Here is a 21,662-nt window from a genome sequence, read left to right as displayed (position 1 = left end):
TCTTATGATTTCAGCTCAGCAGTACGAAATGGTATTATGTAATTAGATGCCATGGAAGAAAGGTCCCATTGAAGGTAGACTTATAGATAGAATACTTAATTATATGAATTGGTTGAACAATAGTAATTACTGTGAAATGTGACACAACAATGTGTAGCAGTCCACCAGAACTTGTACATTACTTGAAAGATAGGCATGAAGCCAAAATAACAGATGATGTCAGCCCACCTGAACTGCTGCCAGAGGTAATAGTAACACGAACAAAACGAAGGAAGCAACAGTGTGACGTGCCTATTCCAATAAAGAGACGACGTGTACAAAATGTTGCATTCAAGAATCTAAAATTTTCACAAAAACTAAAGAGAAAGTACCTGCCAAATAAGTATATACTTCGATGCAGTTCAGCACCAGATAATTCTAGCGTATTAGCTGGGAGCAGACAAACTAACAATGAGGACTTGGATGAAAATGTACAACAGCGGCATGATTCTCTGAAAGGGACAATTTCTGGTGACAGTCTGCCTGCAGAAGACAAGCTTTCTTCAGTTGCTGAAGAATGTTCACCAGTGTCTCGTGATACAGAGGATGCAATGGAAATGCCACAACTGAACTCAAAAGAACTTTGTGCTCCTAATGAACCAGAACTGCAGGAACCACAAGATGATGCCATGAAGGTTTCATGTGATACCACAGAAAAGGAGCAACATGGAAAAGCACATTGTTTCAACAGTGAATCGAAACAGACCGTAGCTGAGGACACGTTAAGTAATGATGCCCATAGTAATGGAGAACCCCCTGTGCTAGAAGAAGCTCTCCATTCAGATTTCAGCAGTGAAGTCCCTGATCTACACTCTTCAGATTTAGAATGCCTTTGGAGTGAGGAAGAGTATGATGATGAAAATTTTTTTAAAACTCCAAAGTGTGTTAGTACAGGGAAAGAAGAACGTGATACAATAGATGGATACGAGTTCCTGTCATTTGAAACTGAGCATGACATGGTGGAATTCACGAAAATAGAACTAGATTTTAAAGGCATAACTTTAAATGATGAAAACCACTTTCAGAGCGACACAGGCCTGGATGTAATGTATGAGGGCTACACTGACAATGAATCACAAGGAGCTAGTCAGGCCATTGTGCCAACAAAAACGAAAGATATTACCAAGATTAAGGGATGGAGAACAAAACAGTTTCTTGTCAATAACAACCCTCCACATGCTAGTCGAAGTAGCAGTTGCAGTAGTGCATTTGACTGGGAGGATAAATACGGGAGCAGTAGTGTAAAATCTGTAACAGGAGATGTGAAAGAATCACAGAAGGACCAGCCAAAGAATCTAGATGAACCTGAATGTGATGAACACATGCAGAAGAGAATGTGTACTCCTACATTTAGTATTTCTGGAACATCTCTAGACTTCGAGGAATCTCCTGTTGACAGAAGTGTTACAGAAATTAATATGCATGGAAATGATACAGTGAGTGAGTTATCTCTGGAATTACAGAGTGGAAGACAAAGCAATTGTTATCTTGCAGAAAAAACCAACAGTCAATACTCTGCAGCTGAGAATGATGTTTTTAGACCATTTGATGGTGCATCCATGGAAATTTCGCAGGATTGTGAGAAATCTGCATTTATCAGTGATGTCTTGGACAACTTTCTTATCACCCAGTCTGAATTAAAAATCAGTTTTGAAGTGCCAAGTCTTGCAGCAGAAGAAGCCATCTCTTGCAAAAGCAAAGAAAATGCTGTGGAACAGAGACATAATGTACCAGAACAGTTGGAGTCTAAGCACTTGAAGAATGTGTCAGTTCCTGACAAAAGGAAGTTTACCGGAGAGAAATTAAGAAAAGCAGATAAAAAGTTGATAAGTGAGAGTAAAGTAAAATTAGATGCTGGCGATTCCGATTCTCGAAGTACTTTTGATGGACACAGTTTCTACAGGTCGGCAGATAGGATAGAAAGAGGAATAGATGATGCTGATATAAGTGATCTGGATGAAATGGAAGCTGAACCACCACGTAGAAGACTGAGACGCTTGAGGCCAACTGAAGTTCCAAATTATAATGAAGATTCTGTGGACAGTGATTCTGAAGGTGAATCTCGTAGGCGACAGCCACACAGGAAGACTAAAAAGGTACCTTATCTCAGAAGCAGTAAACGTAATAAGAAGGACAACCGAATGACAACGAGTGAGTCTGAAAGGGATTCACATACTGATAGCTTATCCTCTCTGAAAGAGACAGGTGTCAGTGGTAAACCTAGTAGTAATTTGAAAAATGTAGTTAAAACAGAAAAAGTATGTATTTCAAAACCACCAAGTAACTGCAACAAGAATACTGTAACTGGATTACTTAATAACATTGGTGAAACTTGTGATATTTCATTTTCATTCATTGCTGGAATTGGTAAAAAATTACCAGAACCTGTCATACAACAGTTAAATAAAATTCGATCAGACACGTACCAAATAGATGCAAACTGGGCTAATTTTGCAGTTTCTGTACTACTCCCTGCCAAATGGGATGGTGTTAATTTACCAAAACAGCGTATTATTTTACCAGCAAGAAAAACTCAGTTTATATTTGAAGAGACACTGAAGGAGACAGATAATAGCCTAGGACACCAAATGAAGGCTAGTTGTTCTGAACCTGAACAGAAAGTAAAACAGCTAGTACCACACAGAATTGCAACCAAGATTTCTAAAGCTGCCGTTGAAACATCACCAAGGAAACTAACACTTTTGAAAGAAAAAACACGTTTCCCAATGAATAATAATCGCTCCACGTCTCCAGATCCTGACTGCATAATTATAGAGGAATTTCAGAAAAAAGAAAAAGAAGAAAAAACAGCAAACAAACCATTATGTAAAGAGACACAGCTGAACTTCATTGGCAGTGCACTGCAGATCAGCAATGTAAAGAGTGATAGCAGTGTAAGTCAGGAGGTTTGTGAAGTTGTCAGAAATATATTGACTTATGTGGCTAATAAAGAAAATGGAGATCGAGTGCATAATGATCCAGACACCTCTTACAGTGATACCTGTACTGGTTTTCATCGTACTGTTCGACTTGTGCGAAACTGTGAAAAGAAAATTGAAAGTAACCTGGCAAGCAAGAAAAAGAAGACTGTGCATTTGGTCCGTGAGATGGAGCGACTAGGTGTTAATGTTATTGAGATGAATGCTGGTCAGGAAACTATATGTGAAGAAGATTTTTGCAGACTTGGTTGTGTTTGCAAAAGTCTGAAAACCTGCAAATCTCTACCCAGAGGCCACTGTGGAGAAGTATCGTGTATGTTTGATTGTAAGTGCATTTCGGCAACATCTTTCAACAAAGAGGAAGTCACAAACAATAGACTTTTGTCACCCGACATGTTACTTAGGCTGCAGAACGAAGTAGGACGAAACCTGGCAAAGAAAGAGAGAGAATTTCACCAGACAGTAATAAAGGGGGATGAAGGTGTTATTGTTGTTGGTGGAGATGGTAATATCAGAAAGAAGAGGGACAGGAAACTTCCAGGGAGATATAGGGACTCTGTATTGATTTCTCATCTTACCGTTCCTCAGATTAAAGCACTTGCAAAAAATGAAGATGAGAGAACTAAATCACGTTACAAATCTGATTCTTCAGAAATTAAAGTAGTTGGCTCGAGAGAAGAAAAGCCCTCTCAAGAGAAATATCCCATAGACAAGATAAAAATTGAAAGAACAGTGAGTGGCAAACTTCGTTCGCATAGAATTCCGTCAGAAAAAGTGAATACTTCTGCCAAAGCACCATTGCCAAATTCGCCAGTGATTATTCAGTTGCCAACCGATATTGAGGCTCGCATTGTTGAGGAAGGAGGGATATTAGCTCCATGCAACCCAAAGCTTGTGAATTCAAATGCACCTATTTTAGAATTGGAAAAAGTGGCTACCCCAAGTCGTCCTCCTCCTCCCCAGCTATGGACACCCAAGAAATCAGTGATCACCAACAATTCAGAGCCTGGTACCAAAATGAAAAATGGTACTGTACCCATTAGGTCACAGATACTGAGCAACATCTGCATCAAAGATTTAGAAATAACTAAAGTTGTGAGTGAGGGAGAGTCAACTGCACAGCCAGCTGTCCAGGAACCTCAAAATGATGTTGAGATCAAAGTAATAGCTTGTGACTCCACTGCTGTTCCATCCTCCACTGCAAACACCACATTGGAACCTGCAGTACAAGGCAGAGCTGCAGAAGTGTCAGTGATTAAGAAGTCAGCAAATGCTGAAACAATTGCTCCTGATGCAGCTGCAGATTCGGAGTCTGGCGTGATTGAGAAGCTTCACAATGCATTAAAAGAAAGGTAAGTCATATTTTTAATTATTACCATGAAGTATTATACTTAAATAACACATGCTCAGTAACAACTGATAATAATTTATTTTATACAATTGCATGTATGATACCTATATATGGAAAAATATTTTACATTATAATAATTCCAGTTATCAATTTAAGAAAGAGCACTTCATCATTCCTTTTTTGGCAACCTATACAATGAAATGACTTATCGTGTGGGAGATTGGACAATGTAGAAAACAAATAAAATCAGACAAACCGTGAGAGCAGACAAAAAATCACCTACAGATAAATGATTGGAGGTGCAGGCACACTTAAAATCTCACTAAATGAGCACTACAACAGCAAACTAAAATCTGTCTAGGAAAACATCTGGTAACATCAAGGAAATATTGAATGGAATGAAATTGCACCTTGTTGCTGTTAAATTCAATTTCAACAGTAGTATGTGGTACAAATCCTAAGCAGTCCATGGTCATAGAATGCGGGATTAGGAGTGAATGTCTGGGAAATGAGAATAGGTTTGTGTATTGCACTATTACTGCAGCTGCTTCCTGTTCCATCAGCTGACATTGGGATTTACAGTGAAACCTTGGTAATTGAAGGTAATTGGGACCAAGAAGAGCTTGAATTTGGAAAAACTCGAATTATATAATGCGGGACAATTTTAGAAACTTTATGTAAAAATAGATTCAGAACTTCATGTTCACAGTATTATTACAGTAACACAGTTGTTTCATCAGTTAACACATTACTTAGAGTTTGTTATAGAGATAATATTCTAGTAAAAACTCAAACATTGTATTTTCAGCACATACATATTACTTAAAGTACTGTGCATATTTTACTGTCAGAAAAAAGAATCAATAGTCTGTTTTTGTAAAGAAAATCTGTTCTTAGTAGTGTAGTCCCATTGTCTTCAAAGAAGCATAATGCCAGCTGGTGTTGCCACGATCTGTTGCTTCATTTAGTGCAGTGCTAAGTTTAATGGTGTCGTTCCATCACTACATACTGATTGTCTTGGTTCTACCACGTCTGCACTTCATGGTCTCCATTTTCAGACCCAGAAAGATGACAAACAATATGTAACAACAGTTCGTTTTTGTTTTCTTCTGGGAGAGTGTCATTATTGCTTTCTTTTTCTTTTCTTTCTTTCTTTTTTTTCATTTTTATTATGTTCTTCTGAGAGAATTTCCAAACACTTTTTTAGTATTTCTGATTTTAAGTAGTGCCAAGATTCTGCAACCCTGTTTACAACATCCTTCATTTTAATTTTTGCAGGGCAACTTTTATGTTGGGGGCACATTTACCGTCGAGTGCAGAAGTGGTAGCAACACATCCCCTCCCCCCCCCCCCTCCCCTCCTCCCTCAAATGTGTCAGTGTTCCTTGGTTTGTTGCTTGGACAAGGTTAGTAGTATTTGGAGGTAAAAAAGGGTAAATGTCTATAGCTTTGGAGGGAATTCCTGCATTGTATAGAGTAAGGATTCCTTGAGTGGTAATTTTTTGCTCATTAAAGTCCCTTGTTTTGGGAGGGGAGGGGGGAGGGTGGTACAAATGTGTCAAAAAGCCATCTCTAAAAAATTGAGATATCCATCCAGGCACTTTTTTTATTTTTATATAAAACTGATAAGGCTGACAACTGTATGTTTGTGAATGCTCTTGGTTTGGCAGACTTAGCAATTGATCAAAAGTGGCAATTTCAGCAATTTATGATCTCAAGAGACATTGCTGCAAGCTAGAATTGTTATCTATCTTTTGATTTCTTATAAACCATAGCATAAGCTCCATTTCTAGCTGCTAGCATTTTTGTTGGAAGCATTCTATAATTGAGTCCTGTCTCATTACAATTATAAACTTGATCCAGTGGCAGATTTTCTTCATTTACTATAGTTTTTTGTTTTTTCATGTATCACTTTGGCAGCTCCACTGTCAGCGGATAACTTTTCATCACAGAATTCAAGCTGGTGCACCCCATACCTTCTCTTCCATCCAGCCAGCTAGAGCTAGTGGAAGAACTTTCTTCTCCTGCTTCTAATTCTGTTCAAAATAAAAGCATCTTCTTCTGAATCATCGGATCACTTATAGGACTTCCTTTAGCTTGCTGTTGAGTAAATCACAACAAAAGACCTTCATTAGTCTTTTCATAATCTGATGTTTTCATGGTTTTATGATCTGTGAATTTTGATGTCATTTAGGAGAAAAACAAGACACTGTGGTTGAATACACAGTGCTAGTTTGGTTCTGCTTCGCTGCTAGTCACCTACTGTTACTTCATTTATGCTCAACTCTGCCTCCGCCTCTTTTATAGTCTCGTCACTGTCCAATCTTACTAGTGCTGAAACATCTATCACCAAAGAAACAAATATCCTCTTCTGTTTTAAAGAGGAATGACTCATATTGGCAAAAAATGGCAGGAACAATAATACATTTGTAACACGACGTGAAATGCATACACACTGCACCGAACTTGAGCAGACACTGGCTGACTGGTGGTGTGTGAAACAACAGTAGCATATTAAGCAGGCTTTATTGTAAACCGTGCGTACGTGCGCATCTTGGCCTCTGATCACACACGCTCCGTGCATATTTTTTATTTTATGCGTGGTGTGTGTGTGTGTTGTTTTTCTTACAGTCGTGTTCCGTTTTCACATAATACATAAACTATAATACACTGTCATTTTTTAATGTGGCTGCAACATTCACTGTGTCATTTTTTAAGCTATAGTATAGTTCTTCAGGATTTTGAACATGTATTGTATGTAGTCTTTAATATCATAGGGGAGACCTACCTTAATTAAACAGTTTCATCATGATTTACGATAAACAGATACTGTTTTAGGATCTAACATTCCTAGTATGCTTAGTGATTATTTTGCCGAATGGCTATTGTTATTGAAATTAAGTTTTGTATTTGTCTATCTTACAGTATTGTAATGTCTAATTTATTTTACAGGTATGGAATAGAACAGTCTTTTGTGTCCATAAACAAGGTGAAAGGTATAAAGAAAAGACCATACTGTATGGAGCATGATGAATATGGTTGTGATTGTATCAAGAGGAGAATCCCTCCCAGTCCATTGTGTGAGCTTATTAAATTAAACACTGCTATTAAAAGACTATGTTCCCCTCCTTTGTCTGCAGAGCAACGTCGACAGTTGGCCATGCAAGCATCAGAGCAGCAGACAAAATCACGCAATGTGGCTGTGAAGCGCACAACTCCTCTCAACACAGTTCACGTGCATAATCTACAGCGTGATTCAGCAAGGACAGCAGGCATTTCTCACACCTACCTTTCTAGACGTTTTCGCAGCAGTGTGATACGTCTAAATCGACGGGAACCAAATCAGTGCCAGAACAATGTAGGAAAGGTCACTGTGAAATCTGAGAAGGGTTCAGAAGCTGGAATTCAGATTGCAGCTGTCACTACCCTCACCTTAGAAGAATTCTGTGGACAGAAGCCCAGTGAGGATGCAGAGTGTGCTACTACTTATCAACAGCAAGGAAGTGTGATCAAAGAACAGTTCCCAAATGCAGTGGACACACAACAGTCTCTAACTCAACAGTCTCCAACTCAACTGTCTCCAGCACAGCAGTCTCCATTGCAACAATCTCCATCGCAATTGTCTCCACCACGACAATCTCCATCACAACAGTCTCCTTCTAAAAGTGAGTCTAGGAAGAAACAGCAGCTAGGTTCGAAGCTAATAAGTCTTCTCCAAGGCAGCAGCAATGAATCTAGGGCATCAATTATCAGTGAGGGTAATAGTTTTCCAGACTTGAATACATTCCCTAAAGGTCATATACAAGTGGTAAACTGGAACTTTCTCAAGCAACTTTTCGAAATGAACAACGTTTTTGTGTGGTTGCGTGTCCTTGATACTGGAATGAAACTTATCATCACACCAACTAATAGACAACCATCACCTCAGTTTATCAATCTTAAAAAAATGCGTAAGCTGCAAGGTTTCCCATCTGTTGTGCAAAATCTTGTTATCCCAGGTCGTATTGAGAATTCCAAATATGCAATCTTGAGGTGTGATGGTTCATGCTGGCAAATTGCTGGTACGATAACAAACCGTGTTAAAGGTACACAGGGAGAACAAGCTGGAATTCAGGCAGACCCAGAACTTGAAGAAGATTTGCAGCCATCTGAGACTGAGCATTTGTCTCCTGAGGCATGGGCAGGTTCTGGAGTTTCTGTGCCCAATGACAGAATTCCCGATGGGGGGCCGTTTGCTGAACTTCGTTCTAAGATATCGCCAGCTCGCTTCAAAGCAAAGATGTTAGAATTGCTGGCGGCAGGAGAATCAACTGATGCAGAAATGCGATTTGAACTGGCAGATGTAAATGTGAATGAAGAAACGTATTGTGTCACTCAGGGTTTGTACACTTTGCCTCGAGGAGCTGACAAATTTCACTGGTTTTCTGTACCTCTTGTGAAGAAGTATGATATGGTGTATGTGGCATCCAAAAGGTGTGGTGTCGAATATGAAGAAATGCTAGACATGGTTTACAAGTCCATGCGGGATAAAGTGGCACTTTGTAAGCCTCTGCTAGAACGACGTGAAGGATACGTCCTGGTTAATGATCTTTCGTGTCCAAAATTTGGAGTTTATGCCACGTTTGAAGCCCCGCAGAAATTGTTGTTTGGCCCGTTCACAGCAACTGAGCAACATCGGATATCGCTGCACCGACTTGTCATGCCTCCTAATCCAGGACCAGCGCAAAGTGTAGGAGGCACCATTCTTTCTTCGTTGCAGAAGTCATCTCGCACAAATGTCATACATCGAACTCGTAAAGTGCCCTGTGTGTTGTATCCAATGATGCCTAGTCTAGGTTACATTCCTGCTGTGCGTCTACACACTGGTGAGATCACTTTCCGTCACTTTTTCATCAAGGATCAAGAACTCATGTTTCCCAACATGGATGCTGTAGACACATGGCTCGATAAGTAAGTAGTAGTTTTCCTTGTGATGAAACAAGGGTATTTATCAACATAGTAAAGAACAGCTGGCTGGTTTAGATCTAAAGTTGCATGCATTACAGAACAGTAAAGAAAGAGAAAAACAATGAAACGTGTTTTTGCATCTACATGTATTATTTCACAGTTTACAATTCTTTTACATAATGAAACTAGACAATGAGGAGTGAATGTAATGATAAACAAACGCATTATGACACAACTAAGTTAATGATTTCAAACAAAGTTTTACAACAATGACCAGTTTAAAATATTTTCTATGTGAAACACTAACATTCAAAGTAAGTGTGATTAGTGTCATGTATCATATTATAGCCCATCTGGCAGATGATACTTGGGATCATATGCTGTTTTGTCCTTTATGTTTTGATCCTGTTCAACTGAACTAATGTTTCATATGATCCAGCAATGAAGCACATAGGCCCCACTTATTGTTTATTCTTTTACCAAGCACTATACTTTGAAAATTAAAATGACACATTGACCATTCTTATTTATTTAAAAAATATCGGTCTTTTTTGGTGCAGCAGATGCAGCTTATCCATTATTAGTGCAGGTGTGCCCATGGTTGCTGTGATGGCTGAAAAATTAGTTTTCGAAACTAGGCTATTGTCAATGCTTTAGTCTACACCAAGATTACAATTCAAACACTAATTGCACTTTGATGTTGAATGAATTACTGTTTATGACCATATCAAGTCTTAGCTATTGTAATGATGCATGGATAAATGAATAGCCACATACCACATTCGGTTGACATGCTATAATATGATCGTTCAAATGCAGTAACCTACCACTAACATAAGTATTCACAAAATTTCATGTGCAGTAAACAAATATTTAACAAAGTCACAGAATTATACACTTAAAACACTGTTTTTCAGATCCAATATTCAAATAGGTATGAACATGATTCGCACAGTAATTATCATTTGGAAATAACAAGAGTTCACAGACCAGTGCTAATGTTGCAGTAAGCATAATTGGAGTTGGATATTGTCCATAATAATTACACATTCACTGTCCAAACAGTCATTTAGAGCAAGTGGTAAATTATAGAACGATCTGGATATGAAAAATAAATTTAGAAACTCGAGACGTTTTATGACTTGTAACGTGTACTAACTCATTTGCAGTATATTTCTGTGCATTGGTGGACATAGATCTCATACATTTAGTAGCCTTTCACAGACCGATTTAAAATGACTTCCAACACATCTCTTTTATAAGTTTACAATAATTAAAACTGAAACTAAATGAATGCAAGTGTTGGTAACATATTTACATCACTGATGTAACATATTTTCGTCACTGATTGTATGAATGCTTTCATTATTTATGTAGCTTTTTCATCTATTTTATCAGTAAGTTAGTGTTTGTGTGTGTGTTTACATATGAACAATGACAACAATACCTGAAATTACTGATTCTCTGTATTAGCACAGTTTTCGGCAAAGTAATCTTACTAATGGATTCTAAATAACTAAAAGAAAGAAATAGACAATAAAGTTAAGTTGAATAAGCCCTGAGTCATTATTCAAAGATTTTAGGTATTGTGCGTGTCTTGTAAATGGCAGTATTAAAAATGTCACAAGATTTGAAAATAATAACAATGATAACAATAATAATTTTGGGAGAAAAAGAACATAACAATTCGAAAGGATCCATCTCCTTTATTAAACACACCAGTGTTCTTCAGCTGTTTTAAATAATGTTTCAATTCTATGAGTAGGTAAATTGATTATTTTGAAAGGGGATAAGACACTAAATTAGCAAAATGGAGTTACATTGTTTAATGTGACATACATAAGTAAATAGACGCTATTGTATGAAAAAACAGAAATTCAATCTATGCAGAGTCTGCCCCTTTTATAACAAAGTATTACATTTATTTTGATACACAAGTCACTGACTCATATCCTTTATGAGAAAAAGGCAAGTATCTGCCCTCTGGTTAGATGCACAGGAACTGTGACTTGAATGTCATGGTTACCAAAGCTGGTTCAATGTTTTATTGTTTTGAGAGTACTATTTGCAATGTTTAGTACCAAGTATTTGTACACATTGTTGTCATATATTAATGTTGTATTGACATAATGTCTCCAGTTAGTACTAGCAGTGCTTTACCTTCAAGAGTATCTGTTGATTTGTCTAAAAAAAAGGGAGAGAAGGATATGAAGAGAAGAGTCATATAAACACTTTACATTCAAAATGCATAAGCTTCATGGTAACTGTCCTTTGTATCAGAAGCTCCACATGTCAATATGGGCGCCTCTGTAAATGCTTTGAAATATCTTAATTATTTATTTACCTATTGCTATTTATTTACCTAGCATTTTATGATCTTGGACACCCACAAGCACATTAACAATTCCAAAGAAAGAAATTATAAACAACTAGTTACATAAACTGAAAGAAAAAAATTAATGATTTTACAACTACTCTTTTGCTTTAGAAGCTGGTTGATGTAGTTCTTTCAGGAAGCTGGTAAAAGAATGGAAGGGACAGTCTTTGAACACTATGTGGCCATTGGCTGTGCCACAGTCACAGTTTGGAGAGTCTTGCCATCTCCAACTGCAGAGTGTGGTAGTTGTTCTCCTGTCCCACATATACCTTGATTCAGTTTTTGCCAGGTGACACAAGAGAAGTTGAAGTCTAGGCATTTGATAGTTGTGTTTTTGACTGACGAGAAGTGTTCCTGGGATGAAGATGACCATTATGATTTCCAGCAGCATCACATAAAGAGGTTATGACTAGTGTTTGTTTGAACTGATTCCCGATACACATTGCAAATATCTGCCAAAACACCGTAGAAAATATGGCTGACAACTTTTAGGAAAAAACGCCTAGTACAAAAACAAATGTTCCAGAAAGTGACAGGAAACTTTATATGTTTTTAAATGGCTGTGCACAGAAATAATACTTTGGTGGAATTTTGGTTGGCTTTTATTCCATCAAAGAGATTTGACAAAGTATGTCACTTTTTTCTTGAGATTGAGATTTTGGTGCAGTAAAGATAAAATTATGTCTTCAGGATATAATTTATAGTTCTTAAGAATGAAATGAACGTGTTGCATTGTCAGTTCACTTTGCAACTGTACTTCGACTTTGCACACTTCGAACATTTCCATAGACTAAAAAAGTGATAGCCTAAGTTCTATTAAAAGAATTCTGTCTCTTTTATGAAGTTATATGGAAACAGAACTCCAAAAGACAGCAATGTGCCAGTCCAAATTTCCAACTATTGTTTGTTTGACTAAGACAGTTCAGCGCCTCTTACATCTACATCTATAGTCTGCAAACCACTGTGAAGTGCGTGGCAGATCATATATTCAATTGTATCGATTATTAAGGCTTTTTCCCATTCCATTAATGTATCGAGCGCAGGAAAAGTGTTTGCTTAAACACCTCTGTGTGTGCTGTAATTAGCCTGATCTTGTCTTTGTGATCCCTATCAGAGTGGTATGTAGGGGGTTGTAGTATATTCCTAGATTCATCACATATTTCCAAATGATAAATTCTACAGTGATGAACAACGTGTGGCCACAAAAATATGGAACACAACATTCTATAGAGAAGTAGTTCTATGGAAAACAGTCAAAACATTGATATGTACCTCTCACAAACTGGGATTCAGTGGGGAAAGGCACAGAGCATGGACTGCAAACGAATGGACATATGCAACATGGTGCAGCAAGTCTACTTCCGTATTGTTATCTATTGCAGCATGTGTTAATATACACACAAAACTAAAGGAAACGTGAAATTCAGGCTGATGATATACACGGTCCAGTCACAGCAATGTGACCACTGCATGTGTTTCACATCAGTGTGCAATAACCACTCACACATGGTAGGTGGCAGCACTAGCAGTGGAAGGTGTGTAAGGTGCATCCAGGGGATGTAGAAAACAGTACAGTCTTTGTCACAATGTGGAAATCAGCAATTTACCTGACATCCAGAATGGCACGATCATCGGCTTTCAGGCCAAGCATTTTCAAAACAGGTATGTTCGTAAACTGTTTGAGTGCCACCGTGGTTAAAGTACACCGTGCACGGGGAAATGTGCTATCTAAAATTGGCGCCAAGGCAACTGTGGTGCATCACTGGCCGTAGGTGACAGGGGTAAACAACAGTTGTGGGGATGTATTCTGGTGAATAGACATGCAAATGCTGAGCAGCTAGCTGCCCAGATGAACCAAGAGGCTACCAGCAGTGTCTCCTCTGTGACAGTTCAGCAAATGTTGTTGCGTAAAGGCCTCTGCAGCAGGTGCCTGCTTCGTGCACCCATGCTGACTGCTGTTCATAAGCAACGAAAGCTGGAATTTGCACACCAGTACTGCAACTGGACATCCACTGAGTGTAACAGATGACATTTTCTGATGAATCGTGTTTTATGTTCCATCAGCTTGAAATGTCTGAAAGCAAACACTCTGCAACAATCATTGCAAGGGTCCAAGCTGGAAGAGAGAATGTTATGGTCTGGGGAATGTTTTCGTGGCATTCCCTGAGTATCTCATCATACTGGAAGGCACAATGGATCATCACAAATATGCATCTGCCCTTGGAGGCCATGTCCATCCCTACGTGCATTTTTTTTCTCCTTTTCAGAATGGTATCTGCCAGCAGGACAATGCTAAGTGTCATGCAGCTCACAGAGCACCATAATGAGTTTACCTTACTCCCTGGCCACCAAACTGTTCAGATTTCAATCCAATCGAGAATCTGTGGGACCACCCCAATCGGGCTCATTGTGCCATGGATCTCACTAAAAAACCTACCACAGCTGGCCACTGCAGTGGAGTTGGCATAGCTCCCCATCCCTGTCAGTACCTTCCAGAATCTCACTGACTCAATTCCACACTGCAAAAGGTAGTTATTCGGGCTTTTGGCAGGTGGCCACATTAATGTGACGACAGTGTATATTGCTACAGACAACAATTGGGAATAGACTTGGTGCACCACAGTGCATGTATTCATTGGTCAGTAACATAGATTTTGTGCTCTTTTCACAACCGAAATCCAGCTGATGAGAGGTTTTATCAATTGCTACCATATCATGAACATATTATTTATGCTATTCCTACCATACTGTTTAGCTAAACACTGTGCTGTAGACAACTATTAAGTTCAACAGCTTCTTTTGGACAGTGATCGTTTTACGAGAGGTAAAAGTCATGTCTAGTGTCTTGTCTTCATTAGTAACAGGCATTGCATATGCAGTTCTCATGTAAAGTATGTGCTTGCAACATAAAAGATGCAATACCGTAGATAATCCTAGTAGACTGCTCCAACTAAGCAGTTTTTTTCCTTGTTGGGTGTCTGTGAGGTCTGACATAATAATAGTGATCACAACCATATCAGTGTCCCAGAATTCTTCCTAATATGTTATATTAGAGGTGAAAAGTATGTAACAAGTAAATTAGAAAGCAGTCTTCAAAAATGAGCTATTTTTTACACGCTCAATATATTTTTTTTCTTTCTGCCTCTCCCCACTCGTATCACCGCCCTACCCATCCTGCCTGTCCCTTTATGGTCACAAATGTATTTTTGTGTGCCATTCAAGTTGCTCACTGCTGCTGCATTTGGTTATTCGTGTAACTTAAATTACTTCTCAAGTATTTCATGTAAATTGTATGCTATGGTGATTTATACTGAAACTTTGTGGCAGGTCAAAACTGTGTGCCAGATCAAAACTTGATCTCTGTACCTTTGCCTTCCATGGGCAGGAGCTATACCAACTGAGCTACCCAAAGCATGACTCATGTCCTGTCCTCAGAGCTTTACTTCTGACATTCCAGACTTCACAGAAGTTCGCCTGTGAAACTTACGGGACTAGGTCTCACGGAAGAAAGTACATTGCAGAGGCATGACTTAGCGACAGCCGTGGTGACGTTTCCGCAATGAATTCTTCACTTTGCAGCAGATGAGCTGTGTCTCTGCAATATCCTTTCTTACAGGAGAGCTAGTTGCGCAAATTTCGCAGAAGAACTTTTGTGAAGTTTGGAAGGTAGGAGATGAGGTTACTAGCAGAAGTAAAGCTGTGAGGAGGGGGTCATGATTCATGCTTGGGTAGCTCAGTTGGTAGAGCACTAGCCTGTGAAAGGCAGAGGTCCCAAGTTTAGTCTCAGAGCAGCACACGATTTTAATGTGCTAAGAAGTTTCATATCCGTGTGCGTTGCACTACAGAGGAAAAAATTCATTCTGAATTTTTTACATTTATCATTGTACGTATAACTTCTGAAATGCAGTTCTTTGGCACAATCTGTGGCAAACATTATTCACATCATCATAATTATTATTAATTTAATCATCTGGTTTTATGTTAATTTGAAATATTTGTGTTCTCTTGTTTAGTGAAGCACTGAATTTTTTTCCTGTGTATGAAAGCATCTTTTGTTTCAATTATTTAATATGTTTTGTCCTTTTCTCATAGGTTCCTGCAGTCTAGGATTTTGTATGTACCTAAGCAATTAAGAGTAAAATGGAAATGTGTTCCTCTTGAATGTTTTGATCCAGCCGCCAAGAAAGTTTTTGACACAAAAATCCTCAATGGCAATCATGTACGTATTTATGTTACTTCGGTTTTTAAAATATGGGAAGAATTAGGTAGGCTTTTTAGTGTTATACACGCACTTTAGACAGTTGCATAATGAGTCACCCTTCTGATCTTAGTGCTTATTACAAAATCACAAATACTGTAACTTATACTTAATTACACATTGTCCAACCTGTACTATCTGCTTTGACACAATTAATGGTTAAGGTAAATTGGAAAAGAGCACATAAAATTAAATTAAAGGTGAAGAGATGAAAAATTTCACAGACCTATCACAAGTAACAAAATTTTCTGACACACTCTGAAACTTTAAAATGCAGATACTTCTGATTCAAGTGAAATGATGTTTATTCCATGACAAAAGTAACACCTGTAAAGTAATTCATACTTTCATAAAATACACACTTAACAGTTAACATAAGCGGTTTCATATTGAGCAACCCTGGGGAAGGAAGCAGACACATGATATTTCAGGGGTACTTACCCACTAGGGGAGCGGTGTTAAAGGATATAAAATTTAAGTTTATTGCTTAGCCAGTTCTGAAGCAGAGTAAAGAAGATTTCAGAATGTTTAAAACTGAACTTGTAATGGAAGTGGAAGGCAGTAACACTTTAATCTTAGATTATATTACCACTGGAGTGTTTCAGATAAGTTCTAGAAAATCCAATGAGCCTAATTGAATACCTTCCTGCAAAAACATTTTAACACTCAAAATGCAGATTTTTTTTAGGAGAGAAGAAAAACAAATAAACAAGCAAAATGTTTGTGAATACTTATTCTGCAATTGGTAATCAGTATAAATGAGTTTGCTAGCTATTAATGGACAATAATTGTGACAGTGTTTGACGTAATAATCAAAATATGGTTGTGTGACATATGTGAAAAAATGTAACTCTATAAAGAAAGTAGCACATTTTTTGCTGTTTACGACACACGCTATTGAAAGTATTTAATAGTGTGTCTTGGTTTCATTCTGTATAAAGATAATGATTGAGAAACCATGCTTGCAATTTACATTCTGTTTAACAGAATTCACTGAACACTAGAAATATTGTTGCAAATGAATGTTCTGCAATGCTTAAGCATCACACCACTTCACTTTATCTTTAGATTCTCATAAAAGGCTCAATGTTGTTCAGGAATATATCTCCATATGTCTATCAGACTAGCTTTCTTTTCTGTAGATACAGTCATGGGCTCTCTATGCTGTCTGAGTAGGCTACTCAAGCTAATTATCACAAGTAGAACTGTAATGCTGTATTTACCTCTGAAAAGTTTTGCTAAGTTTGCAGATTACCAAGGTTGCAAGTAGTTATGACTCTTGCGGTACCAACATACTGTTGGGGAGTCTGAGGACATCTTCATCCAAACGTAATCCATTATTTTCCATTTTAGACCTTTGTGGATTTGCTTTTCAATAGTGATTAGTTCAATGGAATCATCTTGTTGAATGAAACATACCAAAAATGAGTTATTTGGTCTAGCAGTTGTTATTATTTTCACCCATTGAAATGACTCATACACTAGGTGGTTCTTCTTGTTTCTCTTGATTAATGCAAAATCTCGATCACAAAGCAGAAAGCTGTGCCTTGTACTTAGAAATGTTTGATACACAGATGTGAAGTACTTCAAGTTTAGCGATATTGATACAAAACGTTTTCCAGTTATCGTTCTGTCCTATGCACCGATCTGATCACACCATTCTTTCTTCACCGAGTTTTAGTACTGAAAATTCAGGAGGCATGAGGTAATTTCCGTTGATCCTCATCTGGCCTCATTTCTGGCCATACGTACACCCATACTCATTGTCACAAATGTAGTGTGTTGTTTTATTGTAAATTGGCAGGTGATGTTGACAGAGTATTGCAGAATGCTTAAGAGTAGGAGAATACAGGACCTGCTGGAGGTCTGTGCATATGGCAACATAGATTTTCAAACAATGAAAACTCCAGATTGGGATGTCAACAATGAAAAGATAGATTGCTACTTATCACAAGGATGATACATAGTTGCAGACAGGCACGGTTAAAAGACAATTGCCCATAAGCTTTTGGCCACAGTCTCCACCAGAAAAAGAAAGAGAAACAGAAACACAACATTCATTCACACAAGCAACCACGCCTCACGCACACATGACAGCCAACTCCAGCAGCTCAGACCAGACTACAACTATCATGTGGAATGGAAGCAGCAATCTAGAGGGGGCAGGGAAGGGATAGCAGTGGACAGAGGAGTGCTGTCTGATGGAGGAACTAGGTTGCCAACAGATGCAGCATCAGGAGGTTGTGGGGCAGGGAGGTGGGTAAAACGTAGTGAAAAAGGAGAGGAGTGGGGAAAGATGGGAGGGTACACTGGCAGGAAGCAGCAAACAAAGAGGATGGAAGATGAGAATGGGGAGGAGGTGATAGGACAAAGAGGTAGAAACAGTTGGATGGAGGGTGGGTGGACAGTATGTTACCATAGGTTGCGGCCGGGATGATTATGGGAGTGGAGAATGTGTTGTAGGGATAACTCCCACCTGCACAGTTCAGAAAAGTTGGTGGTGGATTGGAGGATCCAGATGGCTCAGGTAGTGAAGCAGCCATTGAAATCAAGCACATTATGTTCAGCTGTATGTTGTGCCTCGGGGTGGTCTATTTTGCTCTTGGCCACAGTTTGGTGGTAGCCATTCATCTGAGCGCATGGCTGGTTGGTATTCATACCAATTATATAAAAAGCTGTGCAGTGATTGCAGCAGAGCTGGTATTTGACATGGCTGCTTTCACCAGTTGCCCAGCCCCTGATGAAGTAGGATAAACCTGTGACGTGGGTGGAATAGGATGTGCTGGGTGGGTGGATTGAGCAGGTCTGGCGCCAGGATCTTTCACATGCAGGGGGTATACGACCATGGAAATCTGGGAAAAAACCCGGGAATTTTTTCATGTAGGAGAAAACCGGGAAAAACCCGGGAATTTTTAGGAATTCCAGAAATTTTTCATTGTTTTAGCTTTCAGTTAAATTTTTGTAATTTTGACTGGTAAGAATTGATTCTCTAGGGAAAAATGTTACTGTATCCTGCTACTGGAGAATGATACTGCAGCAATAAAATATAAATGTGAGGGAAAAAAATAAAACTTTAGTGGCAAAGGAAATGCGCCATTTACAACAACAAAACACCATGCACACACAAGTGTCTGTAAACAGCAAAATACTATGTAATACTTCGTAAAAATAAACTGTTTTCTATGAGCATGACGTCACAACTGTTTACATTAGGCATGTTTGACCAGTTGCCAGCAGACTCATGCGCATGCACAGTTGACTCACATATGAGCAGTATCTTCTCCTGCTTCCCGCTACTTGAAGTGTGGCTGTTAGTTGTATTGGCAGCAAGCAGCCAGATGCTAATGAGAAAAATTTTCCTCGTGTGCCCTAGCTGCCAGATTCGCGCAATAGCAGAGTTCACTGAATTGCTGTGGGGAGGGGGTTAGTCTCCAGCTGACTCCTGTTTGCGTTAAGTGATTTCACTATTTACTCTTTGTTTACAGCTTCCATGTCAAATTTCAGTTCTCTGATTTTATTTTATTTCCAAATTATTAGCAGTCAAGCATTAATCGCCTTGCAGAACAATGAAGTTATTTTTGTCAGTTTGCTAAAGAAATTTAGCTTCATTAATCTTTCCGCTGATGCAATCAATTTATTTGAAACGAAGTGTTTTGTTCCACAGTATTGGCTGCTTCCAACTGTTCGCTGAATTTCAAGTGCACGTTTTCATCTTCTGCCATGCATGGCATTATGCCATAATAAAGAACCAAATATGAGATAGTACAGTACTGGTACTCCAAGAAAATTTACATCCCAAAAACCACAGTGAAAAGCTTAATATCAGATGGGACCTACTTCATTGTGAATCGTGAAAAAACCAATGTGCACTTTAAGCCGAATTATGTATTTTAGTATGGTTTACGAAATTCCGATGCTTTTGGAATATCCTCTGATGTTCTGTTTCTTTTATGGCGTAATGCAAACTCTCTTTGTGCTTTACACATATGAACATACAGACTTCCTACACCACTGCAGCTGCGCATGTGCAATAATGCCTGTTTTCTGGCACTGTCTGGGAACTGCTAAATTGAATCTATTTCTAACAGTCTCAGGATAGCATTTTGAACGGTGGTTCGAAAAGCATTACTTTCAAAGTAAGTTTCTTTTTACACAAGATGAATTATGTTACGTGTGAGAAGGTGGGATGAATTTCTTGAATCATAGAGCATTATTAAAACTGAACACTGTGAGGACCAGCCACTTACAAGAATTTCGAGCCCAGAAGACCAGACATTTATGTCATTATTTTACTGGCACATTTGTGTGATGTATCTTAAAGTATAACACATACAAAATAGATCAATATTACATGAGAAAGCTTAGCTTCTCTTGTAGCTTATTAATCATCGAGACCAATATTATATGTGAAAGATTAGGTTTTCTCATAGCTATACTATGTGTATTAATGTAAACCATTAACTTTTCGCCTTTGTCTGTTCGCACTGTGTAACAGTGATCTTGCTATTGGCTGACTACATCACGTGTCCTATGCTCTGAATATCTGCTGTCATCAGCTGGTGAGATCATGTGCATGAGATATGATTGGCTTACGAAAGGACATTGCAATCTCGATTTCAAGGCTCCGGAAACTAATGTGCTGTGTTTGATGTAATTCGAATTTACACTTTCGTAATATGCAAATATGCAGTGTATATGTTGCTGCACATCAAAGGTCTTTCCAAAACTTCTCTCCTTTCTTTTTTATTATCAAAAGTCTTTCCAACACTTCCCCCACCCCCCCCCCCCCACCCCCGACCTTTTATATGTGTATAAAACGTTAACCATTCAAATGAGTGATACGTTTTACAGTTACAAAGGAAAAATCTACAGAAAAGCTAATGTCACTTAGCACAGAAAAAGTGTTTTTTCGCCCGGGAAAAAGTATATTTTTTTAATGGGATGTCTGGGAAAAATCCTGGAATTTTTTTTCCTTGTCCACATATACACCATGACATGATTATTATCTTTGTGGAAAGGGTTTGGGATTGGGAGTGGAATGGGGATGTATTAGGACATTGTGGACAACAGAAAACCACTTTAGGAGATGTGGGAAGGATCTTGGGTAGGACATCCCTCATTTCAGGACATGATGCTTGTAATCGAACACCTGGCGGAGGGTGTGGTTCAGTTGTTATAGTCTGGGATGGTATTGGGTGACGAAGGGCGGGTTCTTGGGGGTGGTGGGAGGATTGAGGGTGTGGGGGGGAAATGGCATGGGAGATCTGTTTGCAGACTAGATCTGGGGGATAGTGCCTTTCTGTGAAGACCTTGGTGGGAGCCTCAGCATACTGGGCGAGGGAGTTCTTGTCACTGCAGATACGCCATACCTGGTTGGCCAGGCTGCATGGGAGGGATTTTTTGGGGTCAGTGGAATGACAGCTGTCGAAATGCAGGTACTGTTGTGGTCATTGGCAGGTTTAATTTGGAAAGTGGTGCAGACAGAGCCATCCGAGAGGAGGAGGTCAACATCTAGGAAGGTGGCATGCTGGGTTGAGGAGGACCAGGTGAAGCGAATGGGAGGGAAGGCATTGAGATTGTGAAGGAATGAAGATAGGGTGTCTTGGTACAGAGTCCAGATCATGAAGATGTCATGAGTAAACCTGAACCAAACTAGGGGTTTGGCATTTTGGGAGACTTCAGTGTCTCCTCTAGATTTTCCATAAATAGGTTGGCATAGAAAGTTGCCATGTGGGTGCCCATGCCTCTGCTG

General features: G+C 38.9%; 1 protein-coding gene across 3 annotated transcripts in view; it reads left to right on the top strand.

The window, feature by feature from the left end:
• The first annotated feature begins 1,058 nt into the window (after positions 1 to 1,058).
• The window catches only part of LOC124805207, a 50,536-nt gene continuing 29,932 nt past the window's right edge, over positions 1,059 to 21,662 (top strand). For all 3 annotated transcript variants that reach the window (XM_047265706.1, XM_047265704.1, XM_047265707.1), the window contains exons 1-3: positions 1,059 to 4,330; positions 7,281 to 9,278; positions 15,745 to 15,871. In XM_047265706.1, coding sequence (XP_047121662.1) covers positions 1,086 to 4,330; positions 7,281 to 9,278; positions 15,745 to 15,871 — 5,370 coding nt within the window. In that variant the 5' untranslated portion in view covers positions 1,059 to 1,085. The remainder of the gene's footprint in view (positions 4,331 to 7,280; positions 9,279 to 15,744; positions 15,872 to 21,662) is intronic.

This window comes from Schistocerca piceifrons, chromosome 7 (assembly GCF_021461385.2).
Source record: "Schistocerca piceifrons isolate TAMUIC-IGC-003096 chromosome 7, iqSchPice1.1, whole genome shotgun sequence".
Lineage (NCBI taxonomy): Eukaryota > Metazoa > Arthropoda > Insecta > Orthoptera > Acrididae > Schistocerca > Schistocerca piceifrons.
Note: the sequence above shows the minus strand (reverse complement) of the source record. Positions and strands in the feature narration are given on the sequence as shown.